The sequence below is a fragment of the Pipistrellus kuhlii genome, unplaced genomic scaffold (genome assembly GCF_014108245.1).
Source record: "Pipistrellus kuhlii isolate mPipKuh1 unplaced genomic scaffold, mPipKuh1.p scaffold_m20_p_49, whole genome shotgun sequence".
NCBI classification, from domain to species: domain Eukaryota; kingdom Metazoa; phylum Chordata; class Mammalia; order Chiroptera; family Vespertilionidae; genus Pipistrellus; species Pipistrellus kuhlii.
Window position 1 is genome coordinate 517284 of NW_023425550.1, and position 19632 is coordinate 536915.

Genomic DNA, 19632 nt, shown 5'->3' on the forward strand with positions numbered 1-19632 from the left:
CTCTTCCCCTTACCCACACCTTCCCCTACCTACCATCTGAGGTTTGATGGTCTGATTGATTCTTCTCTGTCTCCGCATCATTTTGTCCAGTGATTCCTTATTTATAGTAAGGTCTTAGTGTTTGTTGAATGAATATACTAATGTCAATAGAGTGAATGAATGGGAAATCAGCAGCATCCAAGTTATAATAAGAATATTCTGTCTAGAAAGGGCATTTATTCAATAAGCATTTACTTTAAATTTTTTTAAAATAGATATTGTATGTCTATGATGGAAATTTCAGCAAGTATAAACAGATATTGTTATAGACTGAATGTTTGTGTTTACTCCCCCAAAATTATATGTTGGACCCCTAATCCCCAGGTTCAGTGATTCACTAGGAGAACTCATAGGACTCAGCATGTATTCACAAGTGTGAGTTATTTGTAGCAAAAGGAAAAGTCACATGGGGTGAAGTCTGAGGGGAACCAGGCATGAGCTTCCAGAGTCCTCTTCCAGTGGTCTTGCAGGATACACTTAATTACCTGAACAACAAGTTGTGACAACACTCAGTACCCAGGGTTTTCATTATGGGTTGTTCACATAGACACCCTTTGCCTAGTGCATACTAACATTTCAGACTCTCAGAAAGAAAACAGGGGTTCAGCATAAAATACAGTTCAGGTACCATAAACCACGCTTAACAGTTAGGGAATGTTGAGAACTCTCCCAAAATCCCGGTTTCCAGATGCCAGCCAAGGGTCAACCATACAAGCAGGACTTAAGGAGAGCAATCTAAGACCTGCTAGGTTAACTCTTGCCTGAACACTTTCTTTTATAGCTTCTGAGTTTTATATCCAAGTTAGGAAGGTTTTCCTAGCTCAGAGTTATCAAAGAATTCCTCTAATACTTTCATTTCTTATTTAAAATGTAAATGTTTGATCAACTTGGAATTTACTTGGGGTTACTGCATAAGGTATGGATTTAACTCTTTTGTATCTTGTTGTTGTCATATCATTTGTAGACTAATTTACTGATTTAAAATATCACATTTGTCACATAATAAATTCCTCTGCATATTTAGTTAGGCCTGGGGAGCTGATCCTACATATCCCAAAGGAGCACAGTTTTCCTAGGTGACATGGACAGACAAATGTATACAACATAGATTCATACATGCAGGGTGTCAGGGGAGCAAAAAGTACGGTTGGTGTTGAAGGCTTCCTGGAGGAAGCAAATACTGAAAGATGAGTAGGAGGATAGGCCAGGAATAAATGGACATAGCAAATTGCAGAAACAGTATGTGCAAATGAAAAGAGGCCAGACACAGGCTGGACCTGCATATAGGTTGGTATCTGGGGTCAGTGTGCATGTAGGTGTAGAAAAAAGAAATGGTGCTGGAATGGAAGGCTGGGTGAAAATTTGCAGAACCTAACATACCATACCAAGAAACTTTGATTTTTATCTGAAGGTGTAGGGAGCCATTACCATGTTTTAAGCAGAAAAGTGCCATGATTTGATTTATATTTCAAAAACATTACATGGGCTGCAGCATGCAGAGTGGATAGAAGGGGACAGGAGAATATTTCTAAAGATGGTTGTTAGTCACCTAAGTGTGTGATGATTAGGACTTAAATGGGGCAATGGAAAGGGACAGAAGAGAATGGAGTTGAGAAAGATCTAGGTCAGATGAGTAGAATTTGTTGATTGAAGTCATTTGAAAGTACTGAAGGAAATGGGATAATAGGGAAGATTCCAACTTTGATAACCAGGTTGATGGTGGGGCCAGTGGTTGAGATGTGGAATATGGAAAGGGAGTACCAAAAGAGGAAGAGGTGACGAGTTCTATTTTAGATATGCTGTCACATATCCATCTATGGCAGTGGTCTGCAAACTCATTAGTCAACAGAGCCAAATATCAACAGGACAAGGATTGAAATTTCTTTTGAGAGCCAAATTTTTTAAACTTAAACTTCTTCTAATGCCACTTCTTCAAAATAGACTTGCCCAGGCCATAGTATTTTGTGGAAGAGCCACACTCGAAGAGCCAAAGAGCCACATGTGGCTCGTGAGCCGCAGTTTGCCGACCACGAATCTAGGGGACAACTAATTGTAGATATAGATATCTAGAAGATTGGTATCTACAAAGATGTGGAGCTCTGACTTGGAGAGAGCTGCATTTAGTAGGCCTAGATGTGATCATTGGCATTTTCATAAATGTGACCAGAATTACCTGGCGAGAAAATTAGAGTGAGAAGAGAGCGGTACATCGGGCAAACCCTGATAAATGTCAGCCTGAAATGATTATGATTGTGATAGGTGGTAAGGACTGCTATTTTTCCAAAATGTTTTCAAATGACATTTTAAATGTACTTTTGTGGTCCTTTCTTGAATAAATGAATATCTATCTATATATATGTATGAAGGTAGTGGTGACCCAGGAATATTAAATCATTTTCCCCAGGGAAAGTGGTAAAAATAGGACAAGGATAATTATTTATGCAATCAAAGTATAAATGGTAATTTATGTGCTAGTTGAGTTTGACCTATGAGATTTTTGTCCATTTTGGGGATACAGTTATTTTTTATGCAATTATATGAATTAACTTACAGAGTCAAATCATGTGAAATAGGCTGAAATCACTGTCCAGCATGAAGATGTTGCTTGGAATTATAATCTTTGTTAAGTTTTAGTATTTCCTATGATTCTTCTTTAAAATTTTTGATATTTCCTTTCAACTTTAATGAAAGCTTTTTTCCTTATATAAAGATAGTCTTATTTTTCAAGTATAATGTAAAAGATGAAAATGAGGTCATTTTTACCTTGCTACACCCTTTCATGGTACATTGAAGCTTTCTATAAAGACAGATGTCTTCAATTTCAGAAATCAAATTAGAAAAAAATTCTCACTTAAATTCCTATTCAAAGATTGCAAAATTCTATCAGGAGAGAAGTAGTTAGTGAGCGGTCCCCTGAATTTTTAAGGCCAGATATTCAGAGTTGCTATTTATTTTTGGCATAAAAAGGGTCTGCTCTAGAGCTCTATGGCTCGAATGCTGTCAGCATGGTGGTCTCCGCAGGCCCAGCCCAGCTGCTCCTGTCCCTGAACCCGCAGGAGGATGCCAAGTTTCACAAGGAGATAGCTCAGGACCACCAGAGCTCAGCTAAGAAACAGAATCAAGAAAAAGAAAAACTTACTCCTGGGGTAATTTATGTGGGCCACCTACCTCCAGCACTTTACGAAACCCAGATCTGAGCATATTTCTCCCAGTTTGGCACTGTTATGAGATTCAGGCTGTCCAGAAGCAAAAGGACTGGAAATAGCAGAGGCTATGCCTTCATGGAATTTGAATCTGAAAATGTTGCCAAGGTAGTTGCTAAAACAATGAACAACTACCTTTTTGGTGAAAGACTCTTGTAGTGGTATTTTATGTCACCTGAGAAAGTACACGAGGAAGTTTTTAGAGAGTGGCATCTTCCATTTAAGAATCCCCGTCTTATCCAGCAGTGAAATGGTATAATCAGAACCAGACACTTCTTGAAAGGCTGCGGATAGAGGAGCGATTTAAAAATAAAAAATTACTTAGGAAGAGACTAAGAAGGGAATTAATTATTATTTTCCTTCATTGATTTTACATAAAAAGGAGAAAAACAATGCTTTAAACACTGACCTTCAGAAATCCAAAAATAGACAAGCTTTACCTAAGAAGAAGAAGACTTCAGCCATTCCTAAAACTCCTGAGGAGACTGTGGTTAGCCAGGGCCCTACACCACTTTGTACACCAACATTTTTAGATAAACAAAAATTTGAAGTGGCTGAAATGAATGATGATGAAGATAATGAAATCATTTTCAAACATCCCTTATCTGGCATAAAAGAACAAACACAAGAGACTAAAACACCTACCCAGTCAAGGGGGAAAAAAATGAAGAAAAAGCAATCGTGATTCTGAACGTATTATGAATAACTAGAGACCTGGTGCATGAAAATTCATGCACTGGAGTAGGGGGAACCCCTCAGCCCGGCCTATCCCCTCTCACAGTCTGGGAGCCCTCAGGGGCACGCGGCAACCAGCAACCAGGAAAGCAATGCCCCCATCACACCTCTGCTGCTGCCACTGACAGCAGTACAAGCTTCTGCTGGCCCTGGTTACCTGAGCCTCAGGCAGCCCTGGGTGGCTAGGCAGCCGCCATCCAAGGCTTTCCTGTGTCTAGGGCCAGCCCTGTGGGGCTGGGGAGATGAGGGGACTGGGGGCTCCAGAGGCAGGTGCCCCAGTGAGGTTGAGGGGATTGGGAGCCACTATCTTGTGGCTATTGGTGCCACCATCTTGAGGGCATAGCAGCCAATTAGCATTTCCCCCCTTATTGGCTGTGGGTGCCACCACCTTTGTGACTGCATGAAGGTCAGTTAGCATATTCCCTCTTTATTAGATAGGATACTTCTGGAAAATGTGATTTTATTATGAGGGCTGTGTATAGGAAGAAATACGGTTCAAGTCAATAATAAGAGGAATTGGTGCATATATCATTTCTGATTGGTGTTCCTGTTTCTTGGAATATATTCCTAGAAGTGGGATCACTGGGTCAAACGAGAGTTCCATTTTTAGTTTTTTGAGGAAACTCCATACTCTTCTCCATAGTAGCTGCACCAGTCTGCATTCCCACCAGTAATACAATTTACCATAGCTAAGATTTGGAAACAGCCTAAGTGCCCATCAGCAGATGAGTGAATTAAAAAATTGTGGTACATCTACACAATGGAATACTATGCTGCAGTAAAAAAGGAGTTCTTACCATTTGCAACAGCATGGATGGAACTGGAGAGCATTATGCTAAGCGAAATAAGTCAGCCAGAGAAAGAGAAATATCACATGATCTAACTCATTTGTGGAATATAATGATCAACATAAACTGATGAACAAAAACAGATCCAGAGACAGAGAAACATCAGTCAGACCATCAAACCTCAGAGGGAAGGTAGGGGAGGGTGGGGTAAGGGGAAGAGATCAACCAAAGGACTTGTATGCATGCATATAAGCATAACCAATGGACACAGACACCAGGGTGGTGAGGACATGAGTGGGGGGACAATGGGAGCATAAGGACACATGTGTAATACCTTTATCAATAAAGAAAAAAAAATTGGCTGAAACACAAGTGCCCACACCACCCATCAGGAGCCAGGCCCGCCGCCTCTCTGCCCCAGTCTCTTCCAGTTTTCTTCCCAAATTCATACCTGTCTTTAGTGACTCTGTCTGTATAAAGGGTCACCATTAATTGAAGATTTAAATAGTAAACTGCAGTGTTTTTTAAATAAAGAAAATAAAACCTTGGGGGGGGTGAGGAAAGGGGTCTGCTTTTCCTAAAAATCATATCCACCAATGACCATTCCACTGCATGGTGGAAACTCCATTTGAAAGCACTGTTAAATCTACAGGTTTATCAATTTATTGCCCTGAATACTATGAAAATGATTTTCCTCTGTAACTGTATTCCTTTTGGATGATATTTAATTTCTGTAAATCTGTCAAACATCCAGTTCTGAGATAATACATCACATATGTTTGGGGGAAGAGGCTGTCTGGGAGGGGGCTTCATGAGTCTAGGAATTCTAATTTGGTGACAGACAACTCTCCCTCCTCAAAGAAGGGCACTCATGAATTGCTTATCATTTATAGATTCTACTCAATAAAAATAAATCTAATCTAGATGTGCTTTAAGCAAGTTGATGCATCTTTATTTAAAATAATGGCTAATTAAGTGAAAGCCAAAATCTGTTGTTATTTCAGACTATTTCCTCCCCTCCTCCAACAAGACACAACAGTAATAAATGTAGCTAAATTAAAATGACAAGTTACATTCTCTTTGTCAGAGCTGTTTTTATCCCTGGGTTGAATTGGAGATTTATCTCAACTTTGTCCTTTAACATTTTTCAAATATTGCATTGTGATGTTTTTTATACTGGAAAAAATGAACATGGTTGTTGTGGGTTGTTGTTTGTTTTTTAAGTCTCCATGCATGGTATCTCTTAACTAGAAGGAATCTGAATTGGTTAAATGTCCAAATACTAATATAGAACCAAATAAAGGAAGACCCATTCACTTAAAGCTAGGGGTAAGACTTGAGAGTATATGTTTTCTGATTTCAGTTTCCTGATTTAGATATTGTGCTCTAGTTATGTAAGATGTTCATATTGGGGAGGTTGCGTGAAGGGTGCCTAGGATTTCCCTATACATTTCTTTTCAAATTCTTGTAAATTTACAATTATTTCAAATAATTTTTTAACAATATATATTTTTTATTGATTTCAGAGAGGAAGGGAGAGGGAAAAAAGGATAGAAACAACACTGATGAGAGAGAATCATTGATTGACTGCCTCCTGCACCCACACTGAGGATCAAGCCTGTAATATGAACAATGTGCCCTGCCTGGGAATCAGACCACAACCTCCTGGTTCATAGGTAGATGCTCAACCACTGAACCATGCCAGCTGAGCTAAAATAATTTTTAAAAAGTAAAGCATACCCGCCGGGACCGGTTTGGCTCAATGGATAGAGCGTCGGCTTGGGGACTGAAGGGTCCCGGGTTCGATTCCAGTCGAGGGCATGTACCTTGGTTGCGGGCATATCCCCAGTGGGGGGTGTGCAGGAGGCAGCTGATCGATGACTCTCTCTCATCGATGTTTCTAACTCTCTATCTCTCTCCCTTCCTCTCTGTACAAAATCAATAAAATATATTTAAAAAAAAAAAAAAGTAAAGCATACCCTCCCCTGTAATACCTTGACCACACAGAACCCTTAGACTGTCCTACTAAGTGTTCTGGTGTATTCCACATGAACCTTTAGGATCAGGGAGATCACCCCCTAGAGATTGTGGTTCAGAGGGGGTGAGGTGGGGCACAGGCATTGACTGATACCTTGGGAAACTGCTCAACCAGTGAATCTGAGGGAGAGCCCAGGTGAAGGACCAGGCCCTAGAAGAAAGCCATGAGGCCTTCCAGAACCATCAACTGGAAGCTAACACTTTTCTACTCTGAGGTCTCACTAAAGCTGGGACTGAACCATTTTTGAGTTGTGAATAGGCCATAAAATGAAACTGATGTTGGTTGGGTTCATGGAATGGACTTCATTATCAGTCTTCTAGAACCAGTTCTGTACATGGGACTTCGATTTCCCAAAGAAAGCCTCCAAACTCACCCAAGGTTACTTAAGGATAATGTCAATCTGCTAACAAAGCACTAAAAGACTCAGCGCCTTACAAATGTATTATCTGTAAGAGGAAGAAAAAGAGACAGTTAAAAATCTTGACATGTAATCCATTCTTTTAGGTTTTAACAGTTTTCAGTCAGGAACTTTAATTAGACTTATAACAAGTTACCACTTGTAAGGAATTTTGTACTTGTTAATAATGAGGTACAGAGGAATAGGATTTGTTATTCTTGCTTTAGTGGCTATTAGTTTTTATTTTTTAAAATAATTCACATTTTTGTTACTCTATTTGAGAGCTTATGTTTTAAAATTCTTGCTTTGTTCTCTTATTTAAATCTTAAAGGGAGAAAAGATAAAAATTAAAATGTCTGGGAAGTTCTGATATGTTTAACTTTTTAAAATTGTGGTCCTTTTAGATTGCTTCAGTAGAGCCAAGTAATTTATAAACAACTTAGTTTTTTAAAGAAAAATACAATGTGAACACTAACAAGTAATGCTTTTTAAAAATATATTTTTCTTGTATTTGTAAGTTAATTTATTTGGGTGGTTAGAATGTTGGTTTAAGCTCTTGGACTTTTCCACCAGAAGCTCCACTTCAATATTAGATGTGTTGCTGTATATTTCATGACAAGAAACACATGGAATTTTCCTGAAATATTTGAAGTCTAAGTCTGACTCTTAGCATCAAAATTGGCGTAGGAGCTGTTTCCATCATAGAGTTCTCATAGTCACGTTTCAGGGATAAAGAATGCCAGTTCCTTGACTCATCCTATATATCTGGACGTCACTCAGAACGGGAAGTGTCATTCTATAACAATTTCTTGAGAAAGGCTACCTGATATGTTGCTACATGAGGACATTGTAGCATTCTCATATTAATGACAATTTTTAAAATATCACTTGTATTCAGAGTTCTCTTAAATCAAACATATTAAAGAAAATATGGAGATGATTTTTGTTTGGGATATATAGCCTTTATCTTCTGATAGTAACAGTCTGGTAAACTTATATTACACTTACCAGTGATTTTGATGTAAGATAAAAGAGCATATTTGAAGAAAAAGGGAGTTGCTTTATTATTAATGATTGAGAAATAGTAATTTACATTGAAAATGCTGCTGGTTAAATGCTCAAATTTACATTGAAAATGCTTCTGACAAGTCAAAAAGTATTGCATTAATACACATGATGATTTTTCTGGAGAGAAAGCTTTATCTTACCTTTGAGTTAGCAATTTTATTCTTCGTTTTTAAAAGGCCAATGTATTCACTTGAGCTTTATGGGAAAGATGCAAATAACTAAAACCAACCAAACAAACAAAACTAACAAAACCATGTTGAGATCAGGAACTTATTTCAAAAAAGCATATCCTAGGTTTTCTTCTGAAGCAAGTGACAGTACAGCATTATATCTCAAACCATCTGTTATCCACAGTATGTCAACAACATTGCAACATTAAGTATTTACCTGTGCCATGTCCTGACCAGTGTAGTATCTGGCGCTCAGATGTCACAAAGAGAATACTTAGATACGTTCTATAGATTCTGTTTTTGGATAAAGAAATTCACTATACATAGTGCTCTTTTCACCAAAAGTCCCATTATCTTGTTTTTCCCAGTGGTACTGAATAATTAAGTATTGCTGTGGATGCAATGTTAAGGTAATGCCTCGAATAATTGCTTAGCTATATCAGCACCATTACTAATGTGTTTTCGACATGCTATCTATCACACAATACTCAGCACTTAGGCCTAGCACTGCCTGAGTTAAGACCTGCTGAGGGTGCCATGTCCTTTGGAAATTTCAAGAAGACAGTCTGGAGAGCATGTTCTTGACTAGTTTTCATTTCAAACCTTTTGCTACTTAAATACAGTAAACTGTTACTGCTAAGTGATATTTTCCCAGAAATTTTCTGTAATGCATGGGAGGGATTGCTTGCATTCAAGGTTGTGGACTATAACAGAAAATGGGTGGGAAGGAAGATACATGGAGGAAAAGTGCCCAGACTTGGTTCCCTTAGAGAACGTAGTTGTTCAGGGTCTATATAAGGCTTCACATTTTCATTCGGTCAATAAATATGTACTAGTGTCCTGCCTACAGTGGGCCAGACACTGTTCCAATTACTTGGGGTACAGGATGTGAACATAAATGTCTACCTTCATGGAACCCATGTTTTAGGGGAGGGGACGATAGAGGTCCAAAAGTAAAGAAATAAGTAATTATATTATAATATATCAAATGGTCATAAAGCGTAGGGGGAAATAACAGGGGTACAGTTGTAGAGGTAGCATATTTATTTTCTACAGGGTGTCGGAGAGTCTCATTGATTAAGGTTACATTTGAACAGTGATGTGAAAAAAGTAGCAGGGGGGGACCCATGAAGATAAAGGATTTCAAAGGCAGCTGGAACAGCAGGCACAAAAGCCCAGAGGTTGGTAAGAGCCTGATGCTTTACAAGGGCATCACTGGAAGCCAGTGTGGCTAGAGAAGGGGGAGCATAAAAACGTGTCAGGGGATGTGGTCAGGTGGTGGACAGCCATATAAACCATTGAAAGGACTTACACTTTAACTCCAAGCAAGATAGAAAGCCAACTCTTACTCTGACTTTAGAAGTAAAGATTAAAGCAAGGGATCAGTTAGAACACGTGTGTCAAACACAAGGCCCGCGGGCCAAATCCGTCCCGCCAGGCCTTGCAATGTGGCCCGCACCGCGCTGTCATCGCTGCACTCCGCTGCGTTTCCATCACAATGACAGTTTATGACTGTTCAGTAAACCATTCGGCCCGAGATTTAGGCTGGATTTTAGATTTTGGCCCCTTCTCTGATTGAGTTTGACACCCCTAAGTTAGAAGGTTATTACAATGATCCATGTGGACAGTGGTGGAGGTTGAAACCAGGGTGGTTAACAAGGAGTTGATGAGGCTAATAGGTTTTTGGCTCAATCAACTAGAAGGATGGGGCTGTCATCTGCTGAAATGAGGAGGTTGTGGGAGGAGCAGGATTACATGTGTTAACCCAAAGTCTTCCAGATGCCTTTTAGGCAGTCTGGAGTTGTGGAGTGGGAACCTGGATAGCTAAGTCTGGGAATCAGAGTAGTGGCTGGAGAGTGATAGATATTTAGGAATTGCTTACGGTGTGGATAGTATTAGAAGCCATGAAACTCATCAATATGGACTCCTCAAGAGTGAGCCTAAGTAGAAAAGAGATGAGCGATCTGAATCCTGGTATTTCATAGACATCAGGGCTTTGATTCAGAATTCACAGAGAACATTTAATTAAGAATTTCCCTAATGTCCTGTCTTTTAAAAAATAATAAACATGTCATTGTTCCCTTTTGAGCTGGTTGCACTTTTTAATAATCATTCTTAAATTTCATTTCACATTTTTGGTGACTTATCTGATTGATGTCTAATACTATTTAAAATTAGTAGGCATTTTCTTGGTCTGAAAAATCTGGTTTTTGTGGAACATCATTTAAAAATAATAATTAAGAGAGATGTCCATGGCCATAAAAATTAAGGTCTCAAAAGTAATTACTGAAGACAAAAGGTAGTATAATTTGAGTATGATTTTTTCACTATTATTTATTTATTGGAAGTTTCAGGTTTGGCTGTGATTTTATAGTAGGCAAATCTGGTGAAAAAGGAAGTAGTATTAATAGATAATTTGTTTCTTCACACTGAACTTTAAATTCTTTTTGTTTACCTTTTCTAGCCAATATTTGCATTTTTAAATGAAGAAAAGTTTAACGTGGATGGATGGATGGTTTATAATCCAGTTGAAGAATACAGAAGGCAGGTAAGCTAATAGGTACTGTGGCATGTAGTGAATCTGAGTCAGGCATGGTGACAATATGTCACCAGGCATGCTATTTGAGGATCAATAACATCCTTGCCAAAGATGTTTTTAATGTCAGTGGTATAATATAGCTTATTCTGTCTATTTATCCCATTGCCATATTCAAGTTGCATTGAAGGCTGGCTGGCTAAGTTCTGTTTCTTTCCCTTACATGAAGAATATCAGTTATATGTTGGTCATGAAATAAAGCAAATACTTGTAGTCTAAAATAGTCAAACCTCTAATAGCTTCCTATTTAGGAGTTGATGTCGCTATATATTTGTATATTTGGGAGCCTAACTATTAATGACAGGTTTCAATTATATACATTCTGGTTTGTAGATTCAAATTAATTAGAACTATTTTCCTATAATAACGTCTTTTCCCAGAAAGCTTTGATGAATATATGTTAGAATTTCCCTTTAATGCTTTCTTATGTAAATATCACTTACATGCATATTTATTTGCTGTAGTAAAGGCAAGAGGCTTGGAATAATGTTGGATGTTCAGGAACAAAGGTCTCTTGTGGCATGTTTGTGAAGAAGATCCTGTGCATGTTATGTAACAAGAGCCAAAATAGACCACTAGTATAACCAAATCTATAGCACAGCTAGGAATTTGTGATGGAAGTTTTCATAATTATCATTCTAAAAGTTCTTAAAATAATTGGAAAATTTTGTTGAATGACCTTTGAGAATCAATTCAAGCCAGTTGTGTTACATGTAGAGGCAGTGAAGGTAAAGTAAAATGCAGAACTCTAGACTTGAGACAAAAACATCTAGCCACCACCTCTACTAAGGACCTCATTTGATTTCCATTTAGTCTTGATCAGTGGTGTGTGTATTCATAAGCAGATCCAATGCTCAAAAATGGTGGTATGGGAGTTTATCTCTAGAGCACACATATGAGGAAGTATGTGCTAATGCTTCTAGAAATCAGCTTTAGACTATTCTTTTCAAAGTCTGTGTATACCTCTCATTTTAGTAACCTTTGTTCTGGATCGGTTATTGAGGCAGAAGAAGAACTATTCAAACATTTTGCATGGTTTGGAGATCTCTGTAGTATTAAGTATAAAACATTTGTGCCTTATTTTAAGAGTGTTATTGACAATATTAAGACATTTTAAGATCAAAGCTTCTAGATTGAAACAAAACAGTTCCTGTTTTTAAGATTGCATGCATATATGAACTGTTGAAGGTATTTTGTTCCAGACTGCCATTTCATTCCATCTTTTTTTCTTATAACTTTCTGATGGGACTTGTAACTTTCTAATTGGACTCAGCATCAGACTCACCTGTTTGGTCCGTGGTCTATAGGACCAGACCTAAAGAAAAGGTACAATGTCTGTCCCCAAACCAAGCACCCACATAGCTTACTTTTGTGTCTGTATTTGTGTATTTGTGAGTATGGGGAGAGAATATTCCACCACCTCTGGCTCTTGTTCACAATAGATAAAATTTGATGGGTAGATGATAGGGTGGGAAGTATCTTCCATAGCTCCCTGTGCAGTCTGTGTAGACTGCAAATTACTATGTTTCTCACACAACCTATATGCCAATCACCAATCCAAAACAACCTGATTGAAAAAACTCTTAGGAGGTGGCGAAATGAGCCTCCCCAAGAGGGGTTTTCATTTACTTCCCCTCTGCGACTTTCTTCATACACTTAGCCTCTTTCTACTGTGGAGCAAACTGAAACATTTACTATGTCTTGAGTAGGGAAAGGGAGTTGCCTGATCTCTTTTCTATCCTCAATCAGACACAGAGTACAGGATATACTTTTTCTAGGTTGGGGGGATACATGGGTAGGGAATGAACTTGCATTTATCTTTATTTTACTAGTAGTAAAGAATAGTTTGACATGAAATAAAGGAAGAGCTCAAAATCAAGAGAATCTTTATTTACCAATGACAGTTTAGAACTTTGGAAACCACCAGTGTTTGTCTTGTGTTCTTATGTTGTCTGGATTATTGATTTGGCTCCCTTATTATAAATCAGTAGACTGTCATTACACTGTGGTCAAAGATGCATTTGCAAATTCTGAATGAAGAAAGGAGACTCAAGGCTAATGCAGAGATGAAATCATGCAGTACTTACTTGGACTTCCTTTTTTCCTGCAGGGCTTGCCCAATCACCACTGGAGAATAACTTTTATTAATAAGTGCTATGAACTGTGTGACACTTACCCTCCTCTCTTGGTGGTTCCATTTCGTGCCACAGATGAAGATCTAAAGAGAGTTGCAACTTTCAGATCCCGAAATCGAATTCCAGTGAGTATGCAATTAATGTTGTTTTTTCAGAGTGCCTTTTATTCCACAAGAACAATAGTGAAGTAATTCAGAGAAACATTCTAGGATTTCAATCCAACAAGTAATTGTCAAGTGCCTTTTGAGTGCAGAACACCAGGCTAATGGGGAAAATAAGAAAGACAACACCTGCCTTCCAAGAGCTCACAATAAATAATGGGGAATAAACACAAGTAATTCTTATTCAAGGGAGGGTACAAATACTACTATCATATGTAAACCAAGTGCTAGATGGATGGAAAGACAGTAGGACAGGGTCTTTGTGGTTTTCATCTTTGTAGTACAATACCTGATATATGATAGGCTCTTGATAAATGTCAGCTGGGCCATGCTGGAAACAAGGTACTATCTTATGTTACAGAGCATTTAAGTATAGGTTTTTATGTATACTCACCTTTATTAGGATGTGCTTATCCTCAATATATTTGCAAGTTGCCTTAGTATCATTTGCAAACTGGATCCAAGTACAGATTACTTCAAACTGTATACTTATAGTATTATGGGACCTAGTTCCCAAAGTTTCCTTTGCTTCTTAAATATATTTTTAACTATTTATTGTTTAAAGTATTACATATAGCATTCCATGTGTCTCCTTTTTTCCTCATTGGCCACTCCTAACCCCCAGAACATGCCCTCATCCCTGCTTCTGAAATATGTATGTACAAGTCGCACTGTCTTCTGTGTACATAAATTTTATTGACTAAAATTTTAGAGAATGTTTTCTCTTCTGTTAATTTTCAGGGCTTGTCATAATAGTAAGTACATTGTTTTGTTTTGGTTTAAAGACAAGGTTGAAGAAATTAAGGTTTAATGCCAAGTCTAGATAATTTTATCCTTAAAAGGACATTTGTGTGAAATGTTTGTATACTGTCAAAAAATAATTGCAACTTTTAAAATTCACTTGGTTCTCTAGTTATGAGTATCTGTTCATATCTTCATTATATATATTGTACCTGAAAGTATGTTTTTAGCTCATTTTGTTAGAGCACGGTGCTAAGGAAGCTAGTTACAAGTTCACTACTCTTGTTCTCTATTTGGACATATTTTTCTGTACCATAGCCACAAACTCCATATTTACCCTGGCGTTCTGTCTTGCTAATATATGCCTTTTCCACAGGAGAACTGGATTAAGGTAGCGTGAATTGTTTTTATTCACTCCTTTATTCAGTTAATGTTTATTGAGCATCTACTGTAACAAAGGGGTGTGTGTGTGTGTGTGTGTGTGTGTGTGTGTGCGTGTGTGTGTGTATATGTGCGTGCACGCGTGCATGCACTTACGTGTATATAAATGTTTCATGGGATTTGGAGCAGGAGAGGAAATGAACCAATTGTGCCCAGTCCCTTATGCTCAGGCTACCATCTTAATCCAATAGTTTCCACTATTCTATATGAATGAGAACCCACTTTAGAGCAAATAGAATGCTTAACTTTTTGTTGAACCATTTTATGGGTACTTCTTACTTTGTGATGGCCACCAATTGGCATTTATTTTTCCTAATAAAACTGAGGCTAAGCTGTCTATTATTCCTATATCTTTATAGATTACTAGGCTTAATAATATTTAATAGTACATAATATACTCTTTCTGGTGTACTTTCTGACCCCTGACTCTTGAGTAACCCAGAAAACATACTTGCTTTCAATTATAAATCATTAATACTTGATATTTAGTTTTTAAGCCCATATAAAAATAAAAAAAGAATAGATGGGAAAGCAGTCTTGAAATTAGAAAAAAAAAAACTTATAAAATATCACTGATTAATAAAATAATCCACATGTGTTAATGTTCCCAATAATGGATACATACTCCTTTATCCTCAAACATGTTTATTTTATTGTTATGAAAGTCTTTAACATAAGTAAAACATATTTTATTTATTTTTTTTAAATATATTTTATTGATTTTTGTACAGAGAGGAAGGGAGAGAGATAGAGACTTAGAAACATCGATGAGAGATAGACATCGATCAGCTGCCTCTTGCACACCCCCTACTGGGGATTTGCCCGCAACCAAGGTACATGCCCTTGACCAGAATTGAACCCGGGACCTTTCAGTCCCCAAGCCAACGCTCTATCCATTGAGCCAAACCAGTCTTGGCCATATTTTATTTTAGATATTTTAGAAAATACTGATGAGCAAAAAAGAGTCTGATGTCTTATAAGAATCAGAGTTAACATTGTGGTATATGTCCTCCCAGCCTTCCTTCTATGTATGCATATTTTTATTAGAAAAAAATAAAATAATTCTGTAATCTGTCTGAATCTTTTTCTACAAAGCATTATCCTGTAAATAAGTTTCCACACTGATAAATATCTACTGGTAGACTAGTATATAAATAGATTCTAGAGGCCCAGTGCATGAAATTTGTACATGGGCGTGGGGTGTCCCTCAGCCCAGCCTGCATCCCCTGTAATCTGGGACCCCTCGAGGGATTGGGTCTAAATGGGCAGTCATATATCCCTCACCCAATCCAGGACTGCTGGCTCCCAACTGCTTGCCTGCCTGCCTGATTGCCCCTAACTGCTTCTGCCTGACAGTCTGATCACCCCCTAACAACTCCCCTGCCACCCTTATCGATGCCTAAATGCTCCCCTGCTGGCCTGATTTCCTCTAACTGCCCTCCCCTACTGGCCTGGTTTCCCCTAACTGCCCTCCCCTGCCGGCCTGGTCACCCCTAACTGTCCTTCCCTGTAGGCCTGGTCACCCCCAACTGCCCTCCCCTGCTGACCTAGTCTCCCCCAACTGCGCTCCCCTGCAGGCCTGGTCCCTCCCAACTGCCCTCACCTGCTGGCCTAATCGCCCACATCTGCCCACCCCTGCTGGCCATTTTGTGGCAGCCATCTTTTGTCCACATGGGGGCGGCCATCTTGTGTGTTGGCATGATGGTCAATTTGCATATTTCCTCTTTATTAAATAGAATACCACGCATTTAATAAGTTTTCTATTATAAGTCATCAAGGTTCTTAATTATTAATATTTTGCTATTTTAAACAGTACCATGATAAACATCTTTTGGTGGCTAACTCTTTGAGTGTATCCTTAATTATTTATGTCTATTACTTTAAGAAGAATAACCCATTATGGTACCATATACTTTAAAAATACTCATAGTAGTTGATATTGTGAAATTAGCATTGTTTGTACCAGGATGATACAGCAAGCAGCCTTTTTAAAGTTAGTTGAGATCCCAAAAGAAAACGAAAGTAAGAGGTGAAACAATTCATAAGAGTAGCATTTCTTAATATATCATGGTGATTCTAGTCTTAAATCTCCCAAGCAGAGAGAATAAGGGTGAAAGAGAAGAGGGCATTGGTGGTACAGAACAGTTTCTTGCATTTTACCTCATTTAAATTTAAAACTTGATGAGAGTCATTTTCAAATAATAAATCTCTTTTATCTGTAGTGATTTGCTATTTAAAACAGATCTCATATCAAATCAACACTTTACACAATATTGTATGTCAATTGTATTTCTATTAATCTGAAAATTCAATTCAGTTATAAATAAACTAGAGGCCCAGTGCACAAAATTCTTGTATGGGGGAGTGTCCCTCAGCCCAGCCTGCACCCTCTTCAATCTGGGACCCCACAAGGGATGTCTGACTGCCTGTTTAGATTGGACCTAAACAGACAGTCGGACATCCCTCTCACAATCCAGGACTGCTGGCTCCCAACTGCTCACCTACCTCCCTTCTGATTGCCCTTTAACTGCCTTTGCCTGCCAGCCTGATCACCCCCTAATCACTCCTCTGCCAGCCTGATTGATGCCTAAATGTTCCCCTGCCAGCCTGATTGCCCCTAACTGCCCTCCCCTGCAGGCCTGGTCACCCCTAACTGCCCTCCCCTGCAGGCTTGATCTCCCGCAACTGCCCTCCCTTGAAGGCTTGGTCCCTCCCAACTGTCCTCCCATACTGGCCATCTTGTGGGGGCCATCTTGTATCCTCATGGGGGCAGCCATCTTTGACTACATGGGGCAGCCATCTTGTGTGTTGGAGTGATGGTCAATTTGCATATTACTCTTTTATTAGATAGGATACATAAAAGTGATCTCATGTCTTTTATCTCTCTTTCAGAAAAGGCTATAGGAAGTAGGTGGGGTAGGTCGCCTCTCCACACTGTAGATTACAAAATGGAGGTTGAGTAAGGGCCAGTGCTTTTTCCCAGGGCCACACAATTCTGACTCTTAGGGGCCACAATGATGTTTTTAACTGGTCTCTGGCATGGCACAAAAATTCAATGAATGAGTATTCATGTTATCATCATTCTCACCAGCCCATTGTCATTATTATGCACATCAGTTTTTATGAATATCAATGCTTGTCATTTGCTTTCCTGGAGTGGGTGACTTCAAAAGACAAGAGTATTTGGCCTTGTATTAAGTGAGCTCAAGTTGTTGTTTCTTTAGCTCTTGTGTCTGCTTTTTATAGTTTTCCATATCTGACTTTACTGGCTGCTAGCCTGCCTCTAGATTCTTACTCAAGCTAGCCAACCCCCTGCACTGCACTGAGTACTTTACCTGCAGTCATTCTTCCTTCATCCTCACAGCAGCAACATGGGATAAGATTACTCCCCATTTGATGAAAGAGGAAAGAGAAGCAACAGAGGCTATGAGCTCAGTATGCAGGTTAGAGCCACCCTCAGTGCCCATGCTGTTACCCAACACTCTCACCTCCTGTGGCTCCCTTTGTGTGCTTTTTTTTATATATAGCTTTTTTGAGGTGTACACCAAACAATTCACCCATTTAAAGTGGACAGTTTTATAGCTTTTGGTGTATTACATTATTAGCTACCTTTTACAGTTACTTTTGGTTCTGTGCTATGACCTGGGAAACCAGGCATCAAATGTGCTAGGTGTGTGCATAAAATTAGAGAAGACTGAGTATGAGTGAAGGCTGGAAAAGCTCTCCTAAGAGCTGGGTATCCATTCTTCATTGCAGAGACTCTGGCAGCTCTTTTGGCTGTCCTGGCATCTTTTTTGCTTCCCTTGGGTTATATCCGCCCCTCATATTATTCTAGAATTGAGACTGTTGGGAAAATGGCCTGCAGATGTGATTTGTTATTATAGAAACATGTTATATCAGAGGTGATTTCCTTTACCTCTCACTTTTTGCTAAAGTTGTTTCTTTGTGATGATAAATCCAGTGCAAGCTACAGAACTGAAATAATATCAGAAGCTTTCTACTTCCTTTAAGTGGTTTAACATTTTTTTAGTCAAGCATGCAACTTCTATTAGCTGTGGTGCTAATTAAAAAGGACTAGTAAGGCAATTTGATTATTCTAATCGTCTCTTAATAGAGACATTGCTAAATGTGTTTTTCTGGGCACACACAGTGAAATCATAGGTGAATAAATATTCCATTTCAGCAAAAGCAAATTCACTTTATCATGATTGTTAGTAGTTTATTTTTATAGTTTTATTTGTTTTGAGATTTGTTTTAATAGCTCAAAATTTCTGTACTAACTATAGGTGCTGTCATGGATTCATCCAGAAAACAAGACAGTCATTGTGCGTTGCAGTCAGCCTCTTGTCGGTATGAGTGGTAAACGAAATAAAGATGATGAAAAATATCTTGACGTCATCAGGGAGACTAACAGACAAATTTCTAAACTCACAATTTATGATGCAAGACCCAGTGTCAACGCAGTGGCCAACAAGGTGAGTATATTTAATGACATATAGAAACATCTTATATACAGTATATGGTGTTTCACATGAATGTTTTGCCATATCATGACAACATGTGGGATTAAATTAATAGTTAAACTTAGTTTAAATATGAAAACTAGATCACTGAGTTAGAGAGTTTTAATCACAAAATATATCTTAAAAGTTGAATATATTACAATCAAATGAAAACATTCTCTAGGTAAATTAAGCAAACCTGGAACTGTAATGAACTTGGGTTTTTATCAGAATCTTAGGCAAAAGTTACAATCTCTTTGGAGCTGTTAGGCTGTTGTTAATGGTTATTCCCAATGTCTATGCTGCTGAGGCATCTGCGAGGAGTTGTAGGAAGCTGTAATTGTAAAATCCTAAATGTGTTGCTTTATCAAAACAGTCTCTTCATTATATTCATCAGTGTGTATTCTCATTTATGTAAAATAATTCAAGAAATGAATAGATATATGTATGTGAAGTTTATAATCTCACACACACAATGTTATTATCAAAGAAATCTGTTTTAATTGTCTTCATAGCATTCTTAAGCAGAAAATTCCAGGTGCCCCTGAAGTTGACTGGGATTGTCACTGTGAACATCAGTGACTACATAGCATTGCCTTCCGGACATCTCGGGAGGCT

At 38.4% G+C, this 19632-nt stretch overlaps 1 protein-coding gene and 1 pseudogene across 7 annotated transcripts in view; both read left to right on the forward strand.

Annotated features, from left to right (window-relative positions):
• MTM1 (myotubularin 1) overlaps positions 1 to 19632 on the forward strand; it is a 111713-nt gene that overhangs the window by 68673 nt on the left and 23408 nt on the right. For all 7 annotated transcript variants that reach the window (XM_036413104.2, XM_036413101.2, XM_036413103.2 and 4 more), the window contains 3 exons: positions 10903 to 10986; positions 13145 to 13294; positions 18799 to 18987. In XM_036413104.2, the coding sequence (XP_036268997.1) occupies positions 10903 to 10986; positions 13145 to 13294; positions 18799 to 18987 (423 nt within the window). The remainder of the gene's footprint in view (positions 1 to 10902; positions 10987 to 13144; positions 13295 to 18798; positions 18988 to 19632) is intronic.
• LOC118705024 lies at positions 2916 to 3942 on the forward strand (annotated as a pseudogene).